Consider the following 19,321-nt stretch of genomic DNA (forward strand, 5'->3'; position numbering starts at 1 on the left):
AAGGTTCTAGCATCAAGATGAAATGCTCTAGTAGGAACCAAAGCTAGTCCATGCTGAGGGTACCCAGAGAGATGAGGATAATGTCCCTGCACGTTTCCATCTCAATAGTATTTTTGAATTTTCATTAGGCTATTGATTGAATTAACATTGTTGTTTATTATTGCTATTCTCCTTAATGTAGTCTTACCAACTTTTACATTGTTACACTGTTAAATGTAACTTTGTATTGTTGTTATTTGTATGTCGCTTTGGACAAAAGTGTCTGCTAAAATACTGGAGCATAACCATCTCCATCTCTCCCACTCTCCTGCTCCAGCTCCATCCTCGGCTCTTTTTCTTCACGTCATCCTCCTCTCTCTCGCCCAATCATCTCTTTCTCTTTGTCCATTTCTCCCACCCTTTCTTTGTTTCTTTCCATCTTCTCTCTCTCTCTCTCTCCTTCTACATCTCTCTCTCTCCCTTTTCCTCTTGATCTCTTTGCTCCTTTATTTCTGTCTTCTGACTCCCCCTTTCTTTTGCCTCACCCCCACCTCCCTCTATCTTTCCCTCCATCTGCTCGGTGTAGTTCAGTGCTCATTGATAAGCCAGTGAAAGTAGGGCAGCAAGCAGCTAATCAGGGCCAGTGTGCATCCAGATGGCTACTGCCTGACCACAGCCTACGCTACAGCGCTCGCTCGCTCTCTCTCTCTATCTCTCACACACACACACACACACACACTTTAAAGCTCTACTCAGCTAGAAAGACTACACTATAACATACAATTCACTACACACACACACAAAACACATTTTAGAACATTTTCATTACACTACACCAAATACATCTACTCCAATACAGAACTGAGGGGGCTCTGCTGTAGTGCGTGGCCTCACCCAGGGACTTGGGCAGCAGGTTCTTGATGAACTCGGCGTGGTCGCCCACATGCAGGACGCTGTAGACGCTGGTGTTCATCAGCTCCTCCTGGTTGTAACGCAGGTACTGCGTCACGTTCTCCGACACAAACACGATGTTGCCCTCCATGTTCACCACGAAGAAGAAGCCATCCAGGGCCTACACAGGGGCGAAGACAGAAGAGAGAAGAGACGATCAAACATCAGAGGGCTCAATACAACAGATCTGGTTGACAATGTGAGGACCATGGGGATATTTACGGGGTATAAGTAATGCTCATACAATCTTAATGTATTATTTACTCATCTTGTTTATTGCTATTCTAACACTCTATTGGCCCAACCAGAGGACAGGAAAACATTCCACTTCTCCAATCAAGCTAACTGCTAACACCTGTCTGTGACAGCTTCCCTTTCCTGATATACAATTGCCCCAACCAGTTGAGACTTGACGTCAGCCATGGCTACAGGAGTCTCTCTCATTCCTTAAAAAGGTTGTTTTTTAAATGTGTTTTAAAAAAAAAAAGTGAAAACTCTCAGTATGACTTTGGAGTATTCTTAGTGGCATGACAAAATGTTTTGTAAATACTGCACTGGTTCAATAATAGGACATGCAAACTGACAGGGCGGGCCCTGATTGGTTAATTGGGCAGTGTGTCTCCTGCCTCTGTCCAATCCCTCACCATCTAGTATCAGCACTCTACCTCCACACTGGTGCCCTCAAATAGCCTTTCCCACCCCCTATGGGCCGCTCTCAATCACTGTTCCCAACAGTTTGGGTTTGTTTTCAAGGACACGTGGCTTGTGCACAGGGAACAGAGAGAAGCCTGCATTCAACACACACACACACACACACACTTTGATACCAAACTTGGCATCAACAACACACACACACGTAAAGAGAAAACAGATACCACTTCCAGCAGTGAGCTCTTGAGGTGAAGAGCTCTACACAACAGAGTTATAAGTAAACACAATAAAACAAAACAAGACATTAACTACACAAAGAACAAAGACAAACAAAAGAGTGTAAGAAAACAGAGAGAGGAGAAAAAAAGAAAAAAAGAAAGAAAGAGAATCCCAGATTGAGTTCAGCAGTTCTTTGGATGTGGCCATCTGGTGGGCACATTAGACAAACAGGGGAGGGTAAACATGGAAGCCCTGCCAAGTGCACCTTTCCAGGGCTAGGCTTAGGCAATCCTGTAAACCCTCACACACACACACACACACACACACGCCCTCTCGTCGAAAAACTGCTGATGGACAGAGATTGCGACAGGAGTGCGAGGGGGACTGCCAGGTTTCATTCTGACCCAGTTCCAATAACGCCCGCTCTACCCCTCCCTTTCTCCCTCGCTCTCTCTCTCTCCCTCGCTTCCTGCTGCCCTCACTCTCCCCTCCCCAGCCGGTCTCTCAGCGCTCGTTACATAACTTCCTCTATAGCCATGCTATGCTACATGTATATGGCCTGGACTCCTGGAGCAGGCAGCCAGGGAGCAGGCACACTGCATCAGGTCAGGCCACAGTGCTGCTGTCTACAGCCAGAGTGCCCTCATGCTCTAACACACACACACACACACACACACACACACACACACACACACACACACACACACACACACACACACACACACACACACACACACACACACACACACACACACACACACACACACACACACACACACACACACACACACACACACACACACACACACACACACACACACACACACACACACACACACACACACACACACACACACACACACACACACACACTCCCATGCGCACACACACACGTTGCAGTACTGTATGCCCCCCCCCCCCTCGCCCTTAATACACTACTAAGTTAGTACCTGTATAATAAGAAATGCTTAAGCAGTACAATATGATTTTTTGTCATACCAATAAAGCTCTGTTGAGTTTAATTGAATTAAGAGAGGAAGGGGGAGAGAGAGAGAGAGAGAGGAAGAGATGGATGAAGTATGAGTGATAGAGGGAGAGAAAGGGCAGAGTAATGGGATGAGAGACACAGAAAATAAGAGATATAGAAGAGAGAGAGAGAGAGAGAGGGGGATGAGGGTAGAAAGGCAGTAAGAGGAGGGAAAGAGAGGTAGACACCAATAGTGGCCTCACAGTGTGTCCTATGGGTGCGAACACTGGACCGTCAGTGAGGACCAAAACAATAGGCTTTTTCACAAGCCCTGCCAGAGTGCTAATGTTTGGACAAAGGGTCATTTGTATGTGTGCGTGTTTGCTGTGTAGATGTGTGTTTGAGAGTGTAGGCTTAGGAGCTGCATGTGTGAAGTGTGACTCTGTGTGTGTGTGTGTGTGTGTGTGTGTGAGGGCACTCTCCAGCTAGCTCCACGCGTGGGGAGAAGGGCTGACTTCCTAACGGACGTCTCCAGCTCCATGTGGGAAATGCCTCTTCTCCCTCTCCCAATTAGGCGCACAAATTCTGGCTAAAGGGAAGGGGAGGTGCCCTGTACTTCTCTATCTCACTGTCCCTTCATCTCTCCATCTCTTCCTCTCCTCCTGTTTGAAGGAGAGTGTGTGTGTGTGAGTGTGTGAGCAGTCCCCTCCGCTGGCTGCCTCTAACAGATGGAGGAGAAAGAGAGGGATGGAGAGTGCAGGGAAAGGGAGGGAGAGAGAGAGAGATGGAGAGTGCAGGGAAAGGGAGGGAGAGAGAGAGAGATGGAGAGTGCAGGGAAAGGGAGGGAGAGAGAGAGAGATGGAGAGTGCAGGGAAAGGGAGGGAGAGAGAGAGAGATGGAGAGTGCAGGGAAAGGGAGGGCTATATTTAGAAAGCTGCGGCATGTCGATTCAGTGACGCCGGACCACAGCGGCTATAAATATACTCTGACGAGACAGGCTATACAGGGAGAGAGGGGAGGGAGGGGGATAAAGGGAGAGAGAGAGTAGGGAGGAAGGGAGGGAGGGAAGGAAGAGAGAGTGATACAGAAGAGGAAGAGAAGAGGAAGATGAGTGGTAGAGTGGGAATGAGAGAGCGCAAGCATGTGGGTATGTGTGATGTCAAGAATGACTGAGTGAGTCTGTCTTGAGTGTGCGTTTGTGAGGGAGTGCAAGAGAGAGAGAGAGAGAGAGAGAGAGAGAGAGAGAGAGAGATAGAGTTAGAATCAGTAGCTGACCCAGAGATAGAAAGATGGAGGGGAGAGAGGGAAAGAAACAGAATACAGAACAACAGAGAGTACGAGTTTGAGAGAGTGAATGAGAGAGATAGGGAGAGAGAGATGGAGAGAGTGAGCAAGTGAGAGAGAAACAGAGTGAATGAGAGAGATAGAGAGAGTGAGCAAGTGAGAGAGAAACCTCTGTTGAATGAGAGAGCTGGATAGAGCAAGAGATAGAACAAGTGAGCAAGAGAGAGAGATGGGGAGAGGGGGAGAGAAAGAAAGAGAGAGAGAGAGGGAGGGAGAGAGGGAAGGAGGGAGCTTGCGGTTCCACACAGGGGAAGGGAACTAAATGGCTTGATTCATGTGCTGGCCATCCTGGCCTGCTTGTTTTCCCATTAGAGGCAGCCACTTCATCTGCCCTCCGCCAGAACAACAGGGCCTTGCTGGGACGCCAGCGCCACCGTGATTTACAGCCTCGCCCCGGCAAAAACAACATGCCGCGCCATGACTTATGCTCCCGCGCACCGTACAGAAGGGGGAGGGAGGGAGAAACTGTGTGTGTGTGTGTGTGTGTGTGTGTGTGTGTGTGTGTGTGTGTGTGTGTGTGTGTACGTGTGTACACTGTAGCTACTGGCCTGCTTCTGAGAGCATTGCCCCACCCCAACATTCATAGCTTCATTAATTTGGATCTGTATAGGTGCATCTAATAAGGCAGTGTGTGTGTGTGTGCCGCCTTTTCTGGCCTATGTGCTTCTGAAAGTGACTGAGAGGACAATGAGATAGGGGAGGTGGGACTCGCCAGTGCAATCCAGCGTGTGCACACACACACACACACACGAAAAGCCTTGCAGACAGGGACATATAGAGAGGGCATAAGGGGAATGACCAAAAAAACAATAAAAACAAAAATACAGAGAGAGAGAGAGAGAGAGAGAGAGAGAGAGAGATAGAGATAGATGGGTAGCTAGCTAGCTAGATAGATAGATAGATAGATAGATGCATGTGTATGCATACGGAGCAAGAGATATCCACAGAGCCAAAACCCACCTCAAGCATCATTGGTCCGAGGGCATCTTTGTCAATAACACTTTGGCCTGTCGACGACACATCTGCCTTCTGCACCTCCTCTTCATTGGCTGTGGCAGCTTTTTCTGTGAGGGAAGAGAGAGAGAGGGAGCGAGGGAGAGACAGAGAGAGGTGGGAGACAGAAGAGAGCAGTTTAGGTAATGGACACTTTTGAACGCCCACACAAATGGTCCTACTCCTTCAGAAAGACCACTAGAGATTGAAAACCCACTGAGCGCCTGCAGCCTGCCAGTGGTCAACTCTGCTATCATTCATGATGTCCATACACACACACACACACACACACACACACACACACACACACACACACACACACACACACACACACACACAGACACCAGAGCCTCATTAGACAGAGTGAGGGTTAAGATCACTTCAATTCTCATTCAATGAAACCAGCGACATCATAAGGTCCTGGTGCCACGGCTACATCACCATCTCTAAACACCACCAAGGGGATGCCACACACACTCATTGACACTTCTAATTGCTGTTTATCTGTGTCGCTAGCTTTCTTATTCTCATCAACACAAAGCTAACAGAGCTCTTACCAATGCAGTGTGCTGTGTGGCACTCAAGCTTGTGTGGGATGACTTGCTGTGGTAAGCACCCATGACATTACCAACATAGAAGGGGTGAAAGGTCACACACACGGGAATATGCACGTGGCCACACGAACGCACATGACAGCATATCAGAGGGACACAAAAACAGTTTCCACTGTGGAAAGCTGGAGAGCACAGTTTTCTAGGGTTTTTATGTCAGGCAGCAAATAGGACCCAGCTTCCACACACGGGATCAAGAGGAGAACCACAACAATAATAATAAAAACAAATGACCACTGACCGCAGGTGCAGTTATCAACACTGAAAGAGAAAGCTTTTAAGCTTTAGTAAAAAAGATGCTTTTTCAGGACTCGCTGTTAGTATGTGTGTGCGTGCGTGCGTGCGTGCGTGCGTTCGTGCGTATAAAGTGGTCTTCAGTGGTGCGTGCGTGCGTGCGTGCGTGCGTGCGTGCGTGCGTGCGTGCGTGCGTGCGTATGTACTCTTTCAGTGAAACAGCACTGGTGTTTTTGACTGTCTGCGTGCACTAGAAAGACCACTGCTATACCGCAAAGCAATTGCTGGGCCACGAGGTGACTGCTTCCGTTGTGCAGTCCATTAAGTCCTGCACTCTGGGGCTGGATAATCAAACATCCATACAGCGTAATTGGTCTGTCAGGTCTCTAGACTGCCACTGTGGAGATACGAGTGCATGACCAAGTCTTGTTGTGATTGGCCCAAGGGGTACAGCTGAGAATACAGTCATAAGAGCGATGCCACACAAACATCTGAAAAAGTATCAGCAGAAAGGAACAACCCTACGGACAAAACACTTCCAACTTTGTCTGCACGCAATGACTTTTCTTTTGAAATGGAAAAAAAAAAAAACAGTATCCCTTTTTTGTAGCATTGCTTCCCCATCTCTCTCTCTCTCCCTCTCTCTAGGCTCTGACATCCCAGATCGCACTCAGGTTGCTGATGGTGTTAATTAGCCTGCTTTGGAAAGCGTATGTTCCCAACACACTGTGCCCCACTTCCTCCTCCGCCCTGGGCCCCAAGACCAAGTGTGTGAGTGTGTGAGTGAGTGTGTGTGTGTGTGTGTGTGTGTTGGAGGATGGTACGGGGGGGGGGGGGGGGGTCCCATTAGAAAGGTGCAGCGTCTCGCTGTGACGCGTAGCCATATGTGGACAAGAGGGGGGGTTGGAGTGGAGCTGTGGGCCGTTCATCAGGCAGCGGTGCTAACTTGCCTGCGCATCGTCACCTCACCCACCACTGCTCACTTCCCTCTCCTTCCTTCTGCCTCTTTCCCTTTTCCCTTCTCTCTTTCCACTCAGTGTCACTCTCTTTCTCCTCCACTCCAGTTCAGCAGAGTTCCACTACTAGACTACGTATTTATGACGGATAATGTTACTGAAGCTAATAATCTTTCACATCAGTCTGTCTCTGTTAATGGCGTCTCTATCCTCACGTCCTCTCCTTGTCCTTCATCTACATCAGCCACCCATTCTCTTCTTCCCTTCCTCTCTCTCTCTCTCTCTCTCTCTCTCTCTCTCTCTCTCTATCTCTCCTTCATTCTAGCTCACTCACTCTGCCTTGCCCTCTTTTGCTCACTCACTCTCTCTCTTACTCGCTCTCTCTCACCCAGTCAATCATCCTCCTTCTTTCTTTCTCACTCACCCTCCACTTCTGTCACACACCCACACCCCCTCCCTCTCACTCTTTCAATTTTCAATTCAATTCAAATTGATTAGCTTTATTGGCATGGCCGTGTCAAAGCAGCAGCAGTGATACGAAGGCTGATAATAATGAATGAAAGTGAAGAAAGTATACTACAGTGCGGATGGTCAATCCCTCCATTTGTGTGTCCTTGTGATGGAGATGGGTGCCTGCTGGTGTGTTTGTTTATTTTTAGGACAGAGGGTTTGTATGTGTGTGTGTGTGTGTGTGTGTTTGTGTGTGTGGAGCCAGTGGGGCTCCTAGCAGGACCCAGCAAATCCACACAGCTGCACTGAACACATGCGAATCACTCACTGCCCTCCACACACACACACACACACACACACACACACACACACACACACACACACACCCCATCAGAGCCAGTCTCTCTCTTCATTTCTCCTCACTTCCTCCCTCTCTCCCTCTCTGCTACCCCTCCTCTTGTGTCTTGTGCCAGCACTCGCCCGTCCAGAGTGGCGTTGCTGCACCCTGCTGTCCTGCTGGCATCACGGTGACGGCTCAGCCTTCTCCATCCGCTCCATCCTTCATCGTAATCACTCTCTGAAACACGAGTCGCTCCTCCAGCGCCAAACCAGTGCTGCGTGCCACCACTGCTGGGGGGGGGGGGGGTGGGGGGTGGACCGTACCAACAGAGCACAAGAGGGGGGTTGGGATGGGGATGGGGGTGGGGCTCAGAGATAAATAAGCAGACGTCGTGTGACACACGCTGGCTCGAGCGCAGAGCTCTGGGCCCCGACTCAAGTGTTGCTGCTGGCCACTCTTGGAAGCACTGGCGACCGCCGCGAGCTGTTGCCACCGTGCCCATCTGCCAAGGTGTCGCATTACCGGTCAGAGATTGACTACATCCAGGTAGGGACCGACCTACAGTGATTATGTAAATGTAAAATGGCTCCATTCATTCAAGTGGACATAATATAAATTAACGTCATAACTGGTAAAACTGAGTGCTCTAGGAAATACAAAAATAAAACCAGTAGGCAAGCAAAATAACTTTAGAGAACTTGCATGAGTACTGGCAAAATAAGCTAAGCCATTGTATATACTACTCGTTCTACTAGCATATTCTACTATATAAATCAGATAAAGCCTGGAGCAATCAAGAACAGGGGATTAAGCTTTAAGAGCTCTTTTAGATCAGTTGGTCAATAAAACTGTCACTATTACGATTCACCAGGGACATCCATTCAATTCATTGAATACATGCATGGCAGTCTTATTCTGTCCATACTCCCTTAGAAAACTGAAGGGGTGGCGACTGCATGCATGGGAAGGGGATGAAGCTATCAATCGGCTGGCGTCCTCACAATCGAACACGACGTGCCGTTTCCCCTTACTGGCAAAGGTAATGAGAGTTCACACTCAACGGGCTTGTGAGCAGAGTAAATGACAATGACAACAACAACAACAGCGACTAGCAGAACACGAAGAGAGAGAGTGCGAGAGAGAGAGAGAGAGAGAGAGCGTGTGAGAGAGAGAGAGAGAGTAGACGAGAGGAATAAAGGGGAGAAAAGCAGCTCTGCCTCGCCTCTGCTTTTTTCCGAAGTCGCTCAATGTACAAATACAATTACCGGAGTCTCGGTGAAGTGCAAAGGTTGTTTTTCCAATCTAGCATGAAGCTCAGGAACAAGAGCTGGAGGGGGTGCACTTCTTACCATGGAGGGGGCAGGAGCAACAGTCTCCACACTGCCTGTGTGTGTGTGTGTGTGTGTGTGTGTGTGTGTGTGTGTGTGTGTGTGTGCGTGCATGAGTGACAGTGTGTATGAGTGTGCAGCCTTTGCATCACATTGCTCACCATTACATAAGCCGGCACCCAGTGAATCACAAACAAGCGACATCAGAGACTCATCTGCCTCCGTCTGTGTGCTCCGCTAGGCTCATCGCTCCACCACTGCCCGTGTGTAAACACACACACACACACACACACACACACACACACACACGCCTCAAACACACACCCATAAACCACAAGCGCGTGCACACACACACCCACACACAAAAAAAACACAGAAAAAACAGACTAGTACACATGTCTGTATTGCAACATGACATGGCAATTGACAAAGTGTGTGCTGGGTTGAACACTGTACCACACGCGCGCACACACACGCATGCACGCTCACGCACGCACATGCTCTAGTTGGTTCCATACACTAAAGCGACATAAGGAGACCAAATGTCATGGTAGAAGATCCCAACATGCTTTTCATTAAGAGCCAGGGTTCAGGGACACACACACACACAAACACACACACACATATTTCCCACACTTGCAATACAGACATGATGTATGTTAGCTCATGGGTACAAATACTAATGCACACACACACAAATGTAAACACAAATACAAACACACACACACACACACACACATACAAACACACCCACCCTGGTAATGTATGGAAGAATACTAGACTCAAATGTTTTGTACGTGTGCATCACGTTTTGAAAATGTAGAAATGATTTGTAACTGTAAACATGATCTGTACAAATAATTGTCAATATTACAAATATGCCCAACACGTACAAATCTATTCTACGGGTACGGATCGGTTTTACAGCTACAAATCATCCTACAGGTAAAAATGTTTTACCATTACAAATATATTCTACAATTACAAATCAATATTATACGCACAAAATGTTGTCCTATGGTTACAAATCTTTTCTGCAGGTGCACAGACTTTTGCACCACCTTAGGGATGAGAAGCGTCTTATATGTATGTGTGTGTATATCAAGATTTGTAACTGTAAAACTGATTTGTGATTTAACAAAAAAATAACATGAACGATTTTAAGTTTTACTCATATCTCCTTCACTTACAAATATATTCCACAGGTACTAAACCTTCCACAGTTGCTGTCTTTCAATTACGAAGCTATTCTACCATTATGAATCTTTGGCCGCTTGCACAAGTACATTTTCTGCACGTACAAGTACTTTTGAGACTGTTCTGGCACTTCCTGTTGAAAGGCCGATGGCAATGCTCAGGTTTGGCTAGCCAATCAGGAATCTAAGTTCACTAACCAATTACAGAGTCAGGAGGTTGCGCACCCCACCCCACAGGGGTTGAAGAGGATCAATTGTCAGAAGAACGATGATAGGCTCACAATGGTGCACACCGGAGAAACACTGGCAAAACGATATAGCTTACATGGGATTAATTCAAGATACACAGATACATGGAATATTTGCTTTCAGTCTTGTGATCTATCTGAAAATGACGTTAATTAAAATTAGTCTACTTCCTTCTGTGAACTGTCCCATATTCTAAGCAGATTCATGAGCCACACAGTGAATGTAGGCTAATAAAGAAGATAATCACTTGTCACTGGCTTTCTTCCTGGCCAAAAGTATGTCCATGTCGTGTATGTGTCGAAAACTAGCATAGTTAGCTTATTTTAAGGTAAGTGGCATTAGGCTATTAGTGGGCAGCTGTTGGGAGAGAGAATGGACCATAGGCCTATGTTTGCTCCGGAAAACATTAATTGTGCTGTGCATTGTCATGACAGTGAAGTCTTAGTATGTTAAGCTTAGGTCACTAGCCTATGGCGTTTACTTTTACTTTGCCGTTACTTTGATAGCTAGGTTATTTTGCTAGTTTATACCAAGGTCTACATTGCATGACACTGGCCAGCTATTGGGAGAAAAAAGGACATAATTTCGCCCGGAAAACAACACAATAGCCATAGCCACATTGATCATGTGGATGGTCATTGTAGCCTACGCTTGAGATGCGAGAGCGAGCTAAGTTAACAGATCAATGGACTAAAGAGAGAAGTTTCAGTCATCATGACAGCATCACATATTCTCTTTAGAGCAGGGGTCTCAAACACCCGGCCCGTGGGCCAAATCCGGCCCGCGTCCGGCCCAATTCCGGCCCGCGACGTATGTCAAAATAATAATGTAATCCGGCCCTTGAGACTATTTTTAATTGCGACAAACAACGATACTGATTAAAATAGACGATAGTTCCAAGTACGGTGACAAATCTCATTTGTAGCCTATACTGCTCCACTATATAGACATCCAGAGCTTCATTCAAACCCAAAATCGCTGCGCAAAGTTTTCAGGAAATACTTGTAGCCTATTACACGTGAGAAACACAAAGACGTGCATTTGTAATAACGCGGAAGCGATGCAGGCCATAGTGTTGCATAAATTGAAGCAGAAATTAAGCAGAAATAGGCCTACACCAAATGTTGAAAAACGTTTACGTGTGATGAAGTCTTAGGTAGGCTATGCTATTCACCTATTCTAAATCTGAAGGAGAATATCCTTTTGGAGATTATGATCGATCGTCTATTGAATGGAGGTGCGTCTGCGTGTATACGACGGTGTCCACTAAGCATACCATGCTTATTTTGACCCTCTGCCCAACATAGCTTGGAGGTTGCAGTGGTAATCGTGATGATAGTGTCCGTAATGGACGTGGTACAGACAGCAGGGCTAGTAGAAATAGGGCTCTAAACTACAAAGTCACCCACAATATGATGCGAACTTCTGGGTACTCAGATTACCGCGATAGGAACTGATTTGACCAGAATACTTTATTGTAGGCCTTGTGGTTTAGAAACCATATACATCTTAGGTGTTGGTATACATCTTAGGTGTTTTCCTGTTAATTTGTTATGTGGGTAATATGAAAAAAGGAAAGTAAACCTGCTCAAATATGTTCATCCAGTATTTACTGAAAGGTGCATAATTTGAGGGGCTTGCCATCCAATGGCAAATTAGATGGGTAAATTTACCCCCTTCATAAACTTTTGTTTTACTCAAAGATTTTTACATTTACAGTAGGACTTTATCTCTGACCACTTTCAAGCCATGGCTTTTTGAAATTTTGATATAAAAATCCAATGGTGTTGCTTTCTTAACCCTGACGCCTATAGTTTGCCAGGTTTAAAAAAGTTATGAGAAGAAAATATTTTTATTTGGTGTGAAACACACACATACCTGTTTTTATGCTTTTCATTTGTTTTATAATTTGTATTAATATTTATTTTATTTATAAGCTAAGGTTGCTAGCACAGGTGTCTAAAACTAGATAAAAACACTTGCACTTTCTGTTTGCAGTTTTGTGTGGTATTTGAAAAAAAGAACATTTTTAGAAATAGCCGGCCCGCCAATCAGATGACATTGGCAGAATTGGCCCCCAGCTCATTTGAGTTTGAGACCCCTGCTTTAGAGTTTAGATCATCATGGAGTTTACGTGCACAGCGCAAGCAAAACACACCAGCAACACAACCCACCCACGTTGGTACACACTCCTGGCTCGGTGATTTTTGGTTAGTAAACTTAGATTCCTGATTGGCCAGCCAAAACGGAGCATCGCCATTGGCTATTCAACAGGAAGTGCCAGAACAGTCTCAAAAGTACTTGTGCGAGCGGCGGATTCATAATGGCAGAATAGCTTCGTAATTGAAAGACAGCAACTGTGGAAGGTTTAGTACCTGTGGAATATATTTGACCATTAAGTCTGTGCACCTGTAGAAAAGATTTGTAACTGTAGGACAACTTTTTGTACGTAGACCATTGATTTGTAATTGTAGAATATATTTGTAATGGTAAAATATTTTTAACTGTAGGATGATTTGTAGCTGTAAAAATCGATCTGTACCTGTAGAATAGATTTGTAAGTGTAGGGCATATTTGTGATATTGACAATTACTTGTACAGATGATTTTTACAGTTACAAATAATTTCTACAGTTTCAAAACGTGATGCACACGTACAAAACATTTGAGTCTAATATTCTTCCATAGTAATGCAGTCTTTGAGGATGTGGGGTGGAATGGTAGGGTGTGAACATCATGTCGAAGGGTTGGACCTCCCACAGAAGCGCTCACTCTCTCTCCCCATCCCTTCCTCTCTCTCTATCTCTCTCTCGCTTTCCTTTCCTCCACTCCCTCCCTTTTACTCCCAACCTTTTCCTCTGCCCCCCCCCCCTTTGCCTCTCTCTCTACCGCTGTCTCTCTTTGTCCCCTTCTCCCTCCTTTCCCTCCCCTCTCTCTTTCTCGCTCTCTCTGGACTAATAGCAGCACTAATGATATTAGCATGTCGCCCGTCGGCTCCTCTTACTGTAAGCTGCTCGGCCAGAGACGCCACAAAGCTCACTTCCTGGGCCCGCTCGCCAAGCACGCTGGCTTCACACAAGACCAGAGGCCAACAAGACTTCACACACACACACAGGGAATCGTATGTACACATACACTCATGTGATACACATTGTCCTGGGAGGAAAAGGCAGCCAAACACACAGGAAGGGCATGCTATACAGGGAGGCGTAGGCATCCAATCACATTCTCTCTCCCACTTGAACACACACACACACACACACACACTCAGTAGTCTTTTGTGGAAGCACAGGCATTTGAAGACATTCCAGCGCTGGCAAATCTTTGCAGCAATCCTGATAAAACATTCCTTCTCACTCTCAGTCATGTTAAGGAGAAAGAGAGAGAGAGAGAGAGAGAGAGAGAAAGAGAGAGAGAGAGAGAGAGAGAGAGGAGAGAGAGAGGGGGGAGAGGAGTGAGAGAATGAGACAGAGAGAAAGAGAAAGAGAGGAGTGAGAGAATGAGACAGAGAGAAAGAGAAAGAGAGGAATGAGAGAATAAGAGGGAGAAAGAAAGAGAGAAAGAGAGAAACAAACTTCTCCAGGTTCTACAAAACTTCTGTAAACGGACCACCCCTGAGATCTCCACTTTATCAGCCATCACAGGCACACACTTAACACAAATATGTAATCTAGAACATCAGAAAGTGGGGAGGTTCCAAAGCTTTGGGGGGCCTTTTAGACGTGTCAGTTCCAATTTCTAGTTCTTGTACTTGAGTCAGTAGCCTAATAACTTTTAGTATGCCCTTTACATACATGTAGCATGTTAGAACAGGGGACAGTACATGGAGTGCAAAGGGAGGCTCAAGTATTCAATGATGTTGATTCAGTCAAGCATTCAGCCTTGATGTTGTCTGAGAGTCCCTCACGAGGGCTATATGGTGATCATATCTACAGCGCTTTTCATCTAGGAGGACTTGAATATACCCCCAATCACATTAAGATCTGTTCCAGTAACCCCCCTCCCTGCCTCACCCCATGAAAACAACAAAAATGTTGCATGTATATATATATATATAGCATGTCTTACCTTGCTCCTTTATTTGACGAATCTGCTTCACAGTTTCTTTCAAGATTGCACATTTGTCAGGCTTGACATTGAAGTTGTCAATGTCGTTGATGTTGGCGAAGATCAGCTCGGCGAGCTCTTCGATGTATTTATTCTCGTGCTCCCGGTTGCGCTTTTCAGTGCTTCGTTTGGTACTGCGGAAACAGACAGGAGAGATCAAAGTCACTGAGCTGAAGGTGCCACTGAAAATAAACACAGGAGCCCAAAAGCAGTATGCGACCAACCCCCACCACCACCGGAGCAAATCAAGGGGGTTTCATTTCGTTTATCTCCAAAGTGAAGACCGGAGCAAATACATGGCATTTACCTGCTACATTGAGAGAGCACAGTTGAGAAAGCCTCATGGTGGATTTGCGACAGTGAACTGCTGTAGAAATGACTGTCTCTAATAAGTAATGGCTCTCACTTCAAGGTGTGCTTTAAGAACACTGTTGAACAGGTGAAACTACCACATTGGTATAAAAAAATTATTATAGACCCCCCCCCCCCCCACCAATCTAATCATCCTTGACTTCTAGCCTCATATTCAGTGAATGGGTGTGTAATTAAAAAGGGGAGCTGATGACTGGATGACCTTCATAATCAACGAATATCCAACCAGTAACTATTAAGCTGCTAGTGAAGGCTTACTATACAGTGAATGAATGACGCATGTTCACACTGAAAGGTTGGTCCACACCACAACTGTCCACACCACAACTGTCCTGACACGCAAAACATGGTCGTTAGAACATGGAACTTCAACGCCCGTTTAAAGCATCACATAAACAACCTCAGTGTGAAGTTGTGAAGGAGGCCCAGTCACATCGAAACTCAAATCTTCACTATTTCACAGCTGTGGAGCTAAGAGTTGGCGACCTTCAGAGCTCAGCTCTCCGTCACTCAACATGGAGAGTCCAACTTAACGTCTGACCACACAGAAACTGCCAGCGATGAAAGTCCGCTGAGGGACCCCTTTGCTTCTACCCCATGAGTATGAGACTTGCCAGTTTGTCAGGCTGCAGTGAGGCCCACACACACACACACACACACACACACACACACACACACACACACACACACACACACACACACACACACACACACACACACACACACACACACACACACACACACACACACACACACACACACACACACACACACACACACCATACGCCTTGTCTCTGCGGCTCTACCAGAGGGCTTGCAGTTTCGATTCAGGCCGGAGCCTCTTCAGCAGTATTTGTGTTGCGTGGATGGAAAACAGCTTGGGCAAACATGTCGCCCACTGCACTTTTCTGCTTTTTTGGTTCCCCTGCACACCACCCCACCCCCTCAACCCTTTCTCTATGAATGATAATAGACAGCGAGGTTTTATCTGAGTCAGTGGAAAGTTGGCTGAGTAAAGATTGGGACGGACGGACGGACTTTATTTAGCAACATCGCCAGCACCTGGGCATCGGCGCGGACGCTATAGGAGCTATATCGGGCTTTTTGTAGCGGTTCAATAGTTCAGAGGCCATGCATACGCTAAAGGAATGGGGGCTTAGGCTGCAGTTGTTAGCGCTACGGGGGTCAAACAGTCAGGGGAAATATGATCCCCTGGGACACAGCCAGCATCTGACACAAGGCTGCCTCTAAAGCAGGTGTTTATCACTGTGCATGTCTGTTTCAGAGTGTTTGAGAGACAGGGTGTAAGTGTGTGTGTGTATGCATATGTGTGTGAGATGGAAAGAGCATGGAGCATGTGTGTTTTGTGTGTATGTGTGAGAGAGAGTGTGTGTGTGTGCGCGCATTTGGCTGTATGCGTGTGTGCATGTGGTGGGGGGGGGGGGGGGGAGTGTGGTGCGTGTGCGTGCGTGCGTGTGTGTGTGTGTGTGGTGGCGCAGATCTTACCTTGGGCCCAGTAGCTCTGAGGAACATTCTTTTCGTTTCTGAGCCTCTGTCCGGCCAGAGTCCGAAGAGTTATCTCCTACGCCACTCATCTTCAATGCATATCAGCGACTGCAGACCAAAACAGAGAAAAAGAGAAAAAGATAAGCTAATGGCACCCAATCACACAAAAAAGAATCAATACAATTCCGCAAAGAAGTTACTCCTTAAACACACTTTGCTGTTGAGGGCTTACTAAATGTACAACAAAGCCTCGACATCGATCAAATTGATGGAACTTTCACAACAAATTCCCGCAAGATTGTATTGAAATGATGCTTTATGATGCATCCGATTATACTCAGGTAAGTCTTACTTGCTAATGCTACTCCCACACCCATGTCAGATGTGTTACAGATGTGCTGCACCACACAGCTGCGCCAGCATCTGATGCAAGATGTCGAGACCATACTCAAAATTTCTAACTGCACGCATACAAAAACAAAAACCGAATGAAACTCCACATGGCTGCGGAGTGAATTAGTGAAGTTTGTGCAAAGTCACCCATCTCCACTTTGATTTAATTTGAAACTTGAATAAGTTGTTAAAGAGACAAGGGGCCGAGGAAGCACACAGAGCTGCTGGGCAGACTTATTAGGAGGTCACACTCATGAGATATGGGTCAGAGCTTAGGGGCATGGGGGGGGGCAAGGGTGAGATGAGAGAGAGAGGTGGGGAGAGAGAGAGAGAGAGAGAGAGAGAGAGAGAGGGAGGATGAAAAGGGGCGAGGGAGGGTGAGAGAAAGGGGTAGAAAGAGAGAGAGAGAAATAGATAATGAGACAGCAAAAGAATAAGAGAAAAATGGAACAAAGAAAAAAAAACATTTCAATTATTTCCTCTGCCAGCACGGCTCCCATGAGAGAGAGGGGAAAGGAGAACCGACAGAGAGCGAGGTCCCTGATTTCTCATCGCTCAACACAACCACATACAATCCGTGTTTCAACACCAATCTACCTGCACCACTCTTCATACTCACAATACAGTAATTTCCTGTGTATTAGCTGCATTGTGTATAAGTGGCAGGACAGTGTTTTATGCAAGTTAAAAGAAACAAAACCATATTTATACCATATTAACTGTGTATTAACCTCATAGCTGCAGAAATTGAGCAAAATCAATGCATAAGCCGTGGCTAATAGTTGGGAAATTACGGTATACAAAACCTCATACTAACAACAAACTTGTTCTCCATGGCACTGTACGCCGGCAACCCATTCCCGCCCCGTGGTCCTTTCCGGATCCCACACCTGCTCTCTCTCCAATTCACAACCTGTCATTCTCCACTGTCCTCATTAATGGCATAAAAAGCCCCAAAAATACATACTAAAAAAAAAGTAAATAAAATACAAAACACCAAATTATCACTAATTACACCCACCTCTAGTGCAAACACCGAACTACCAACATCCCACCTCATCACCCCCCACCCCTCACCCTTTCACCCACACAAACAAACACCCCAATATCAAATTACCACAACAATCTCAATCTGTCTGCGACTGCGACACTGGTGGCTGGGCCTTGCACCCATACATCTGTGCACCTGGGATGCTAATCAGAGACGTCCACACACACACACAGGCACACGCACAGGCACACGCACAGGCACAAAAGAACGCACTAGGCAGGCCTCCCCTTTCCACCATCATCATGAATTATTGAGGCCAGAACTGGCTTTTTAATCAGCGCCGGCCCAGTTTGAGGTGGAAGCAACAGTGCGGCTCACCAGCGTGATGATGAAATCGGTTTTTAAGCCACTGCAGCAGGCACAGGACTTTAGACTGGCCCTTCTATGTGACAGGCTATGGAATGGTAAGTAAGGAGTTTGTCGGCCCAGCATATAATGTGCCCATGTACCCTTGTGCATGTTTTTTTTTTAAAAAGAAATACAACACATGTGTAAAACTATGAAGGACACATGTAACAAATGTAGAAGGCCTCTCACAGCATGTTGAAGACGTCCAACAATGTCGGGGTTAACTATGCAACCATGTATTAACTGCTTAGCAATGAAATCTTAATAATTCACAACATAAATGTTGCTGCACAATTGTTGCTACTCAAGCCTGTAAAATACAAAGGTTAAAAAAAATAAAATGTTTCTGTTCATATCCCTAATTCCTTATCTTTTATCTTTCTCAATGTTTATTCTAGTGACATAAATTTAGTACGAGGGAGGAGGTGTGTGTGTGTGTGTGTGTGTGTGTGTGTGTGTGTGTGTGTGTGTGTAGACTGAGCGTTGCCGTTCCATGCGGCTGCCACGCCGCGTTAGGTGCAGGGCTGTTCCCAGGAGTCAGGCCCCAGCCAGCTAGCAGCACACGGCCGTTACGTAAGAGAGCTGAGGCAGCCGAGCAGCTAGCCTCGATCTGGAGCCCGAACGGCACTCACGCATGCACGCAAACACACACACGCACACACACAGCCTGCAGAGTTGACTGAACGACGCATTAGCAAAGAGAATCCCTGCTGGATTGCAGTGGCCTACTTTAACCAAATGACAGGCAGTGGAATCAAAAGCAATGGTTATGTGAACGAAGGAGAGAAAGACAGACAGAGAAGGAGAAAAAGCAAGCGAGCGAGTGAGTGAGTGAGTGAGTGAGTGTGTGTGTGTTGGGCAGAGGCAGCAAAGGCAAGTGGGTGGTGATTTGAAGCACCCAGAGTAAGACAGTATCCTGTGGCTTCGCAGGCGTTTGGAAATGTCTAAATACAGCCCCAATGACTGGAAAGCCTTTCTGCTAAATGACAGGACTCCCTTTTTATTAGAGGACTGGACATGCCCCTATTCCCAACGCAAACAGCGCTGCGGTCAGACTCACAGGGCTGCGAAGACACA

The 19,321-nt window shown here is 46.4% G+C and overlaps 1 protein-coding gene across 8 annotated transcripts in view; it reads right to left on the reverse strand.

Moving 5' to 3' along the window:
* Positions 1–19,321, reverse strand: part of ncoa2 (nuclear receptor coactivator 2) — a 109,011-nt gene that overhangs the window by 44,705 nt on the left and 44,985 nt on the right. For 7 of the 8 annotated variants that reach the window (XM_076290920.1, XM_076290921.1, XM_076290919.1 and 4 more), the window contains exons 3-6: positions 16,453–16,560; positions 14,536–14,708; positions 5,072–5,175; positions 874–1,051 (exon numbers count right to left, since the gene is read on the reverse strand). In XM_076290920.1, the coding sequence (XP_076147035.1) occupies positions 874–1,051; positions 5,072–5,175; positions 14,536–14,708; positions 16,453–16,541 (544 nt within the window). In that variant the 5' untranslated portion in view covers positions 16,542–16,560. Of the gene's footprint in view, positions 1–873; positions 1,052–5,071; positions 5,176–9,184; positions 9,215–14,535; positions 14,709–16,452; positions 16,561–19,321 lie in introns of those variants that run through there. The other variant, XM_076290925.1, reaches the window with a different exon arrangement.

Source organism: Alosa pseudoharengus, unplaced genomic scaffold (assembly GCF_046254945.1).
Source record: "Alosa pseudoharengus isolate Yale_2024_CS ecotype anadromous, Long Island Sound unplaced genomic scaffold, YU_APseudo_1.1 YU_APseudo_1.1_scf_18, whole genome shotgun sequence".
Classification (NCBI taxonomy): domain Eukaryota; kingdom Metazoa; phylum Chordata; class Actinopteri; order Clupeiformes; family Clupeidae; genus Alosa; species Alosa pseudoharengus.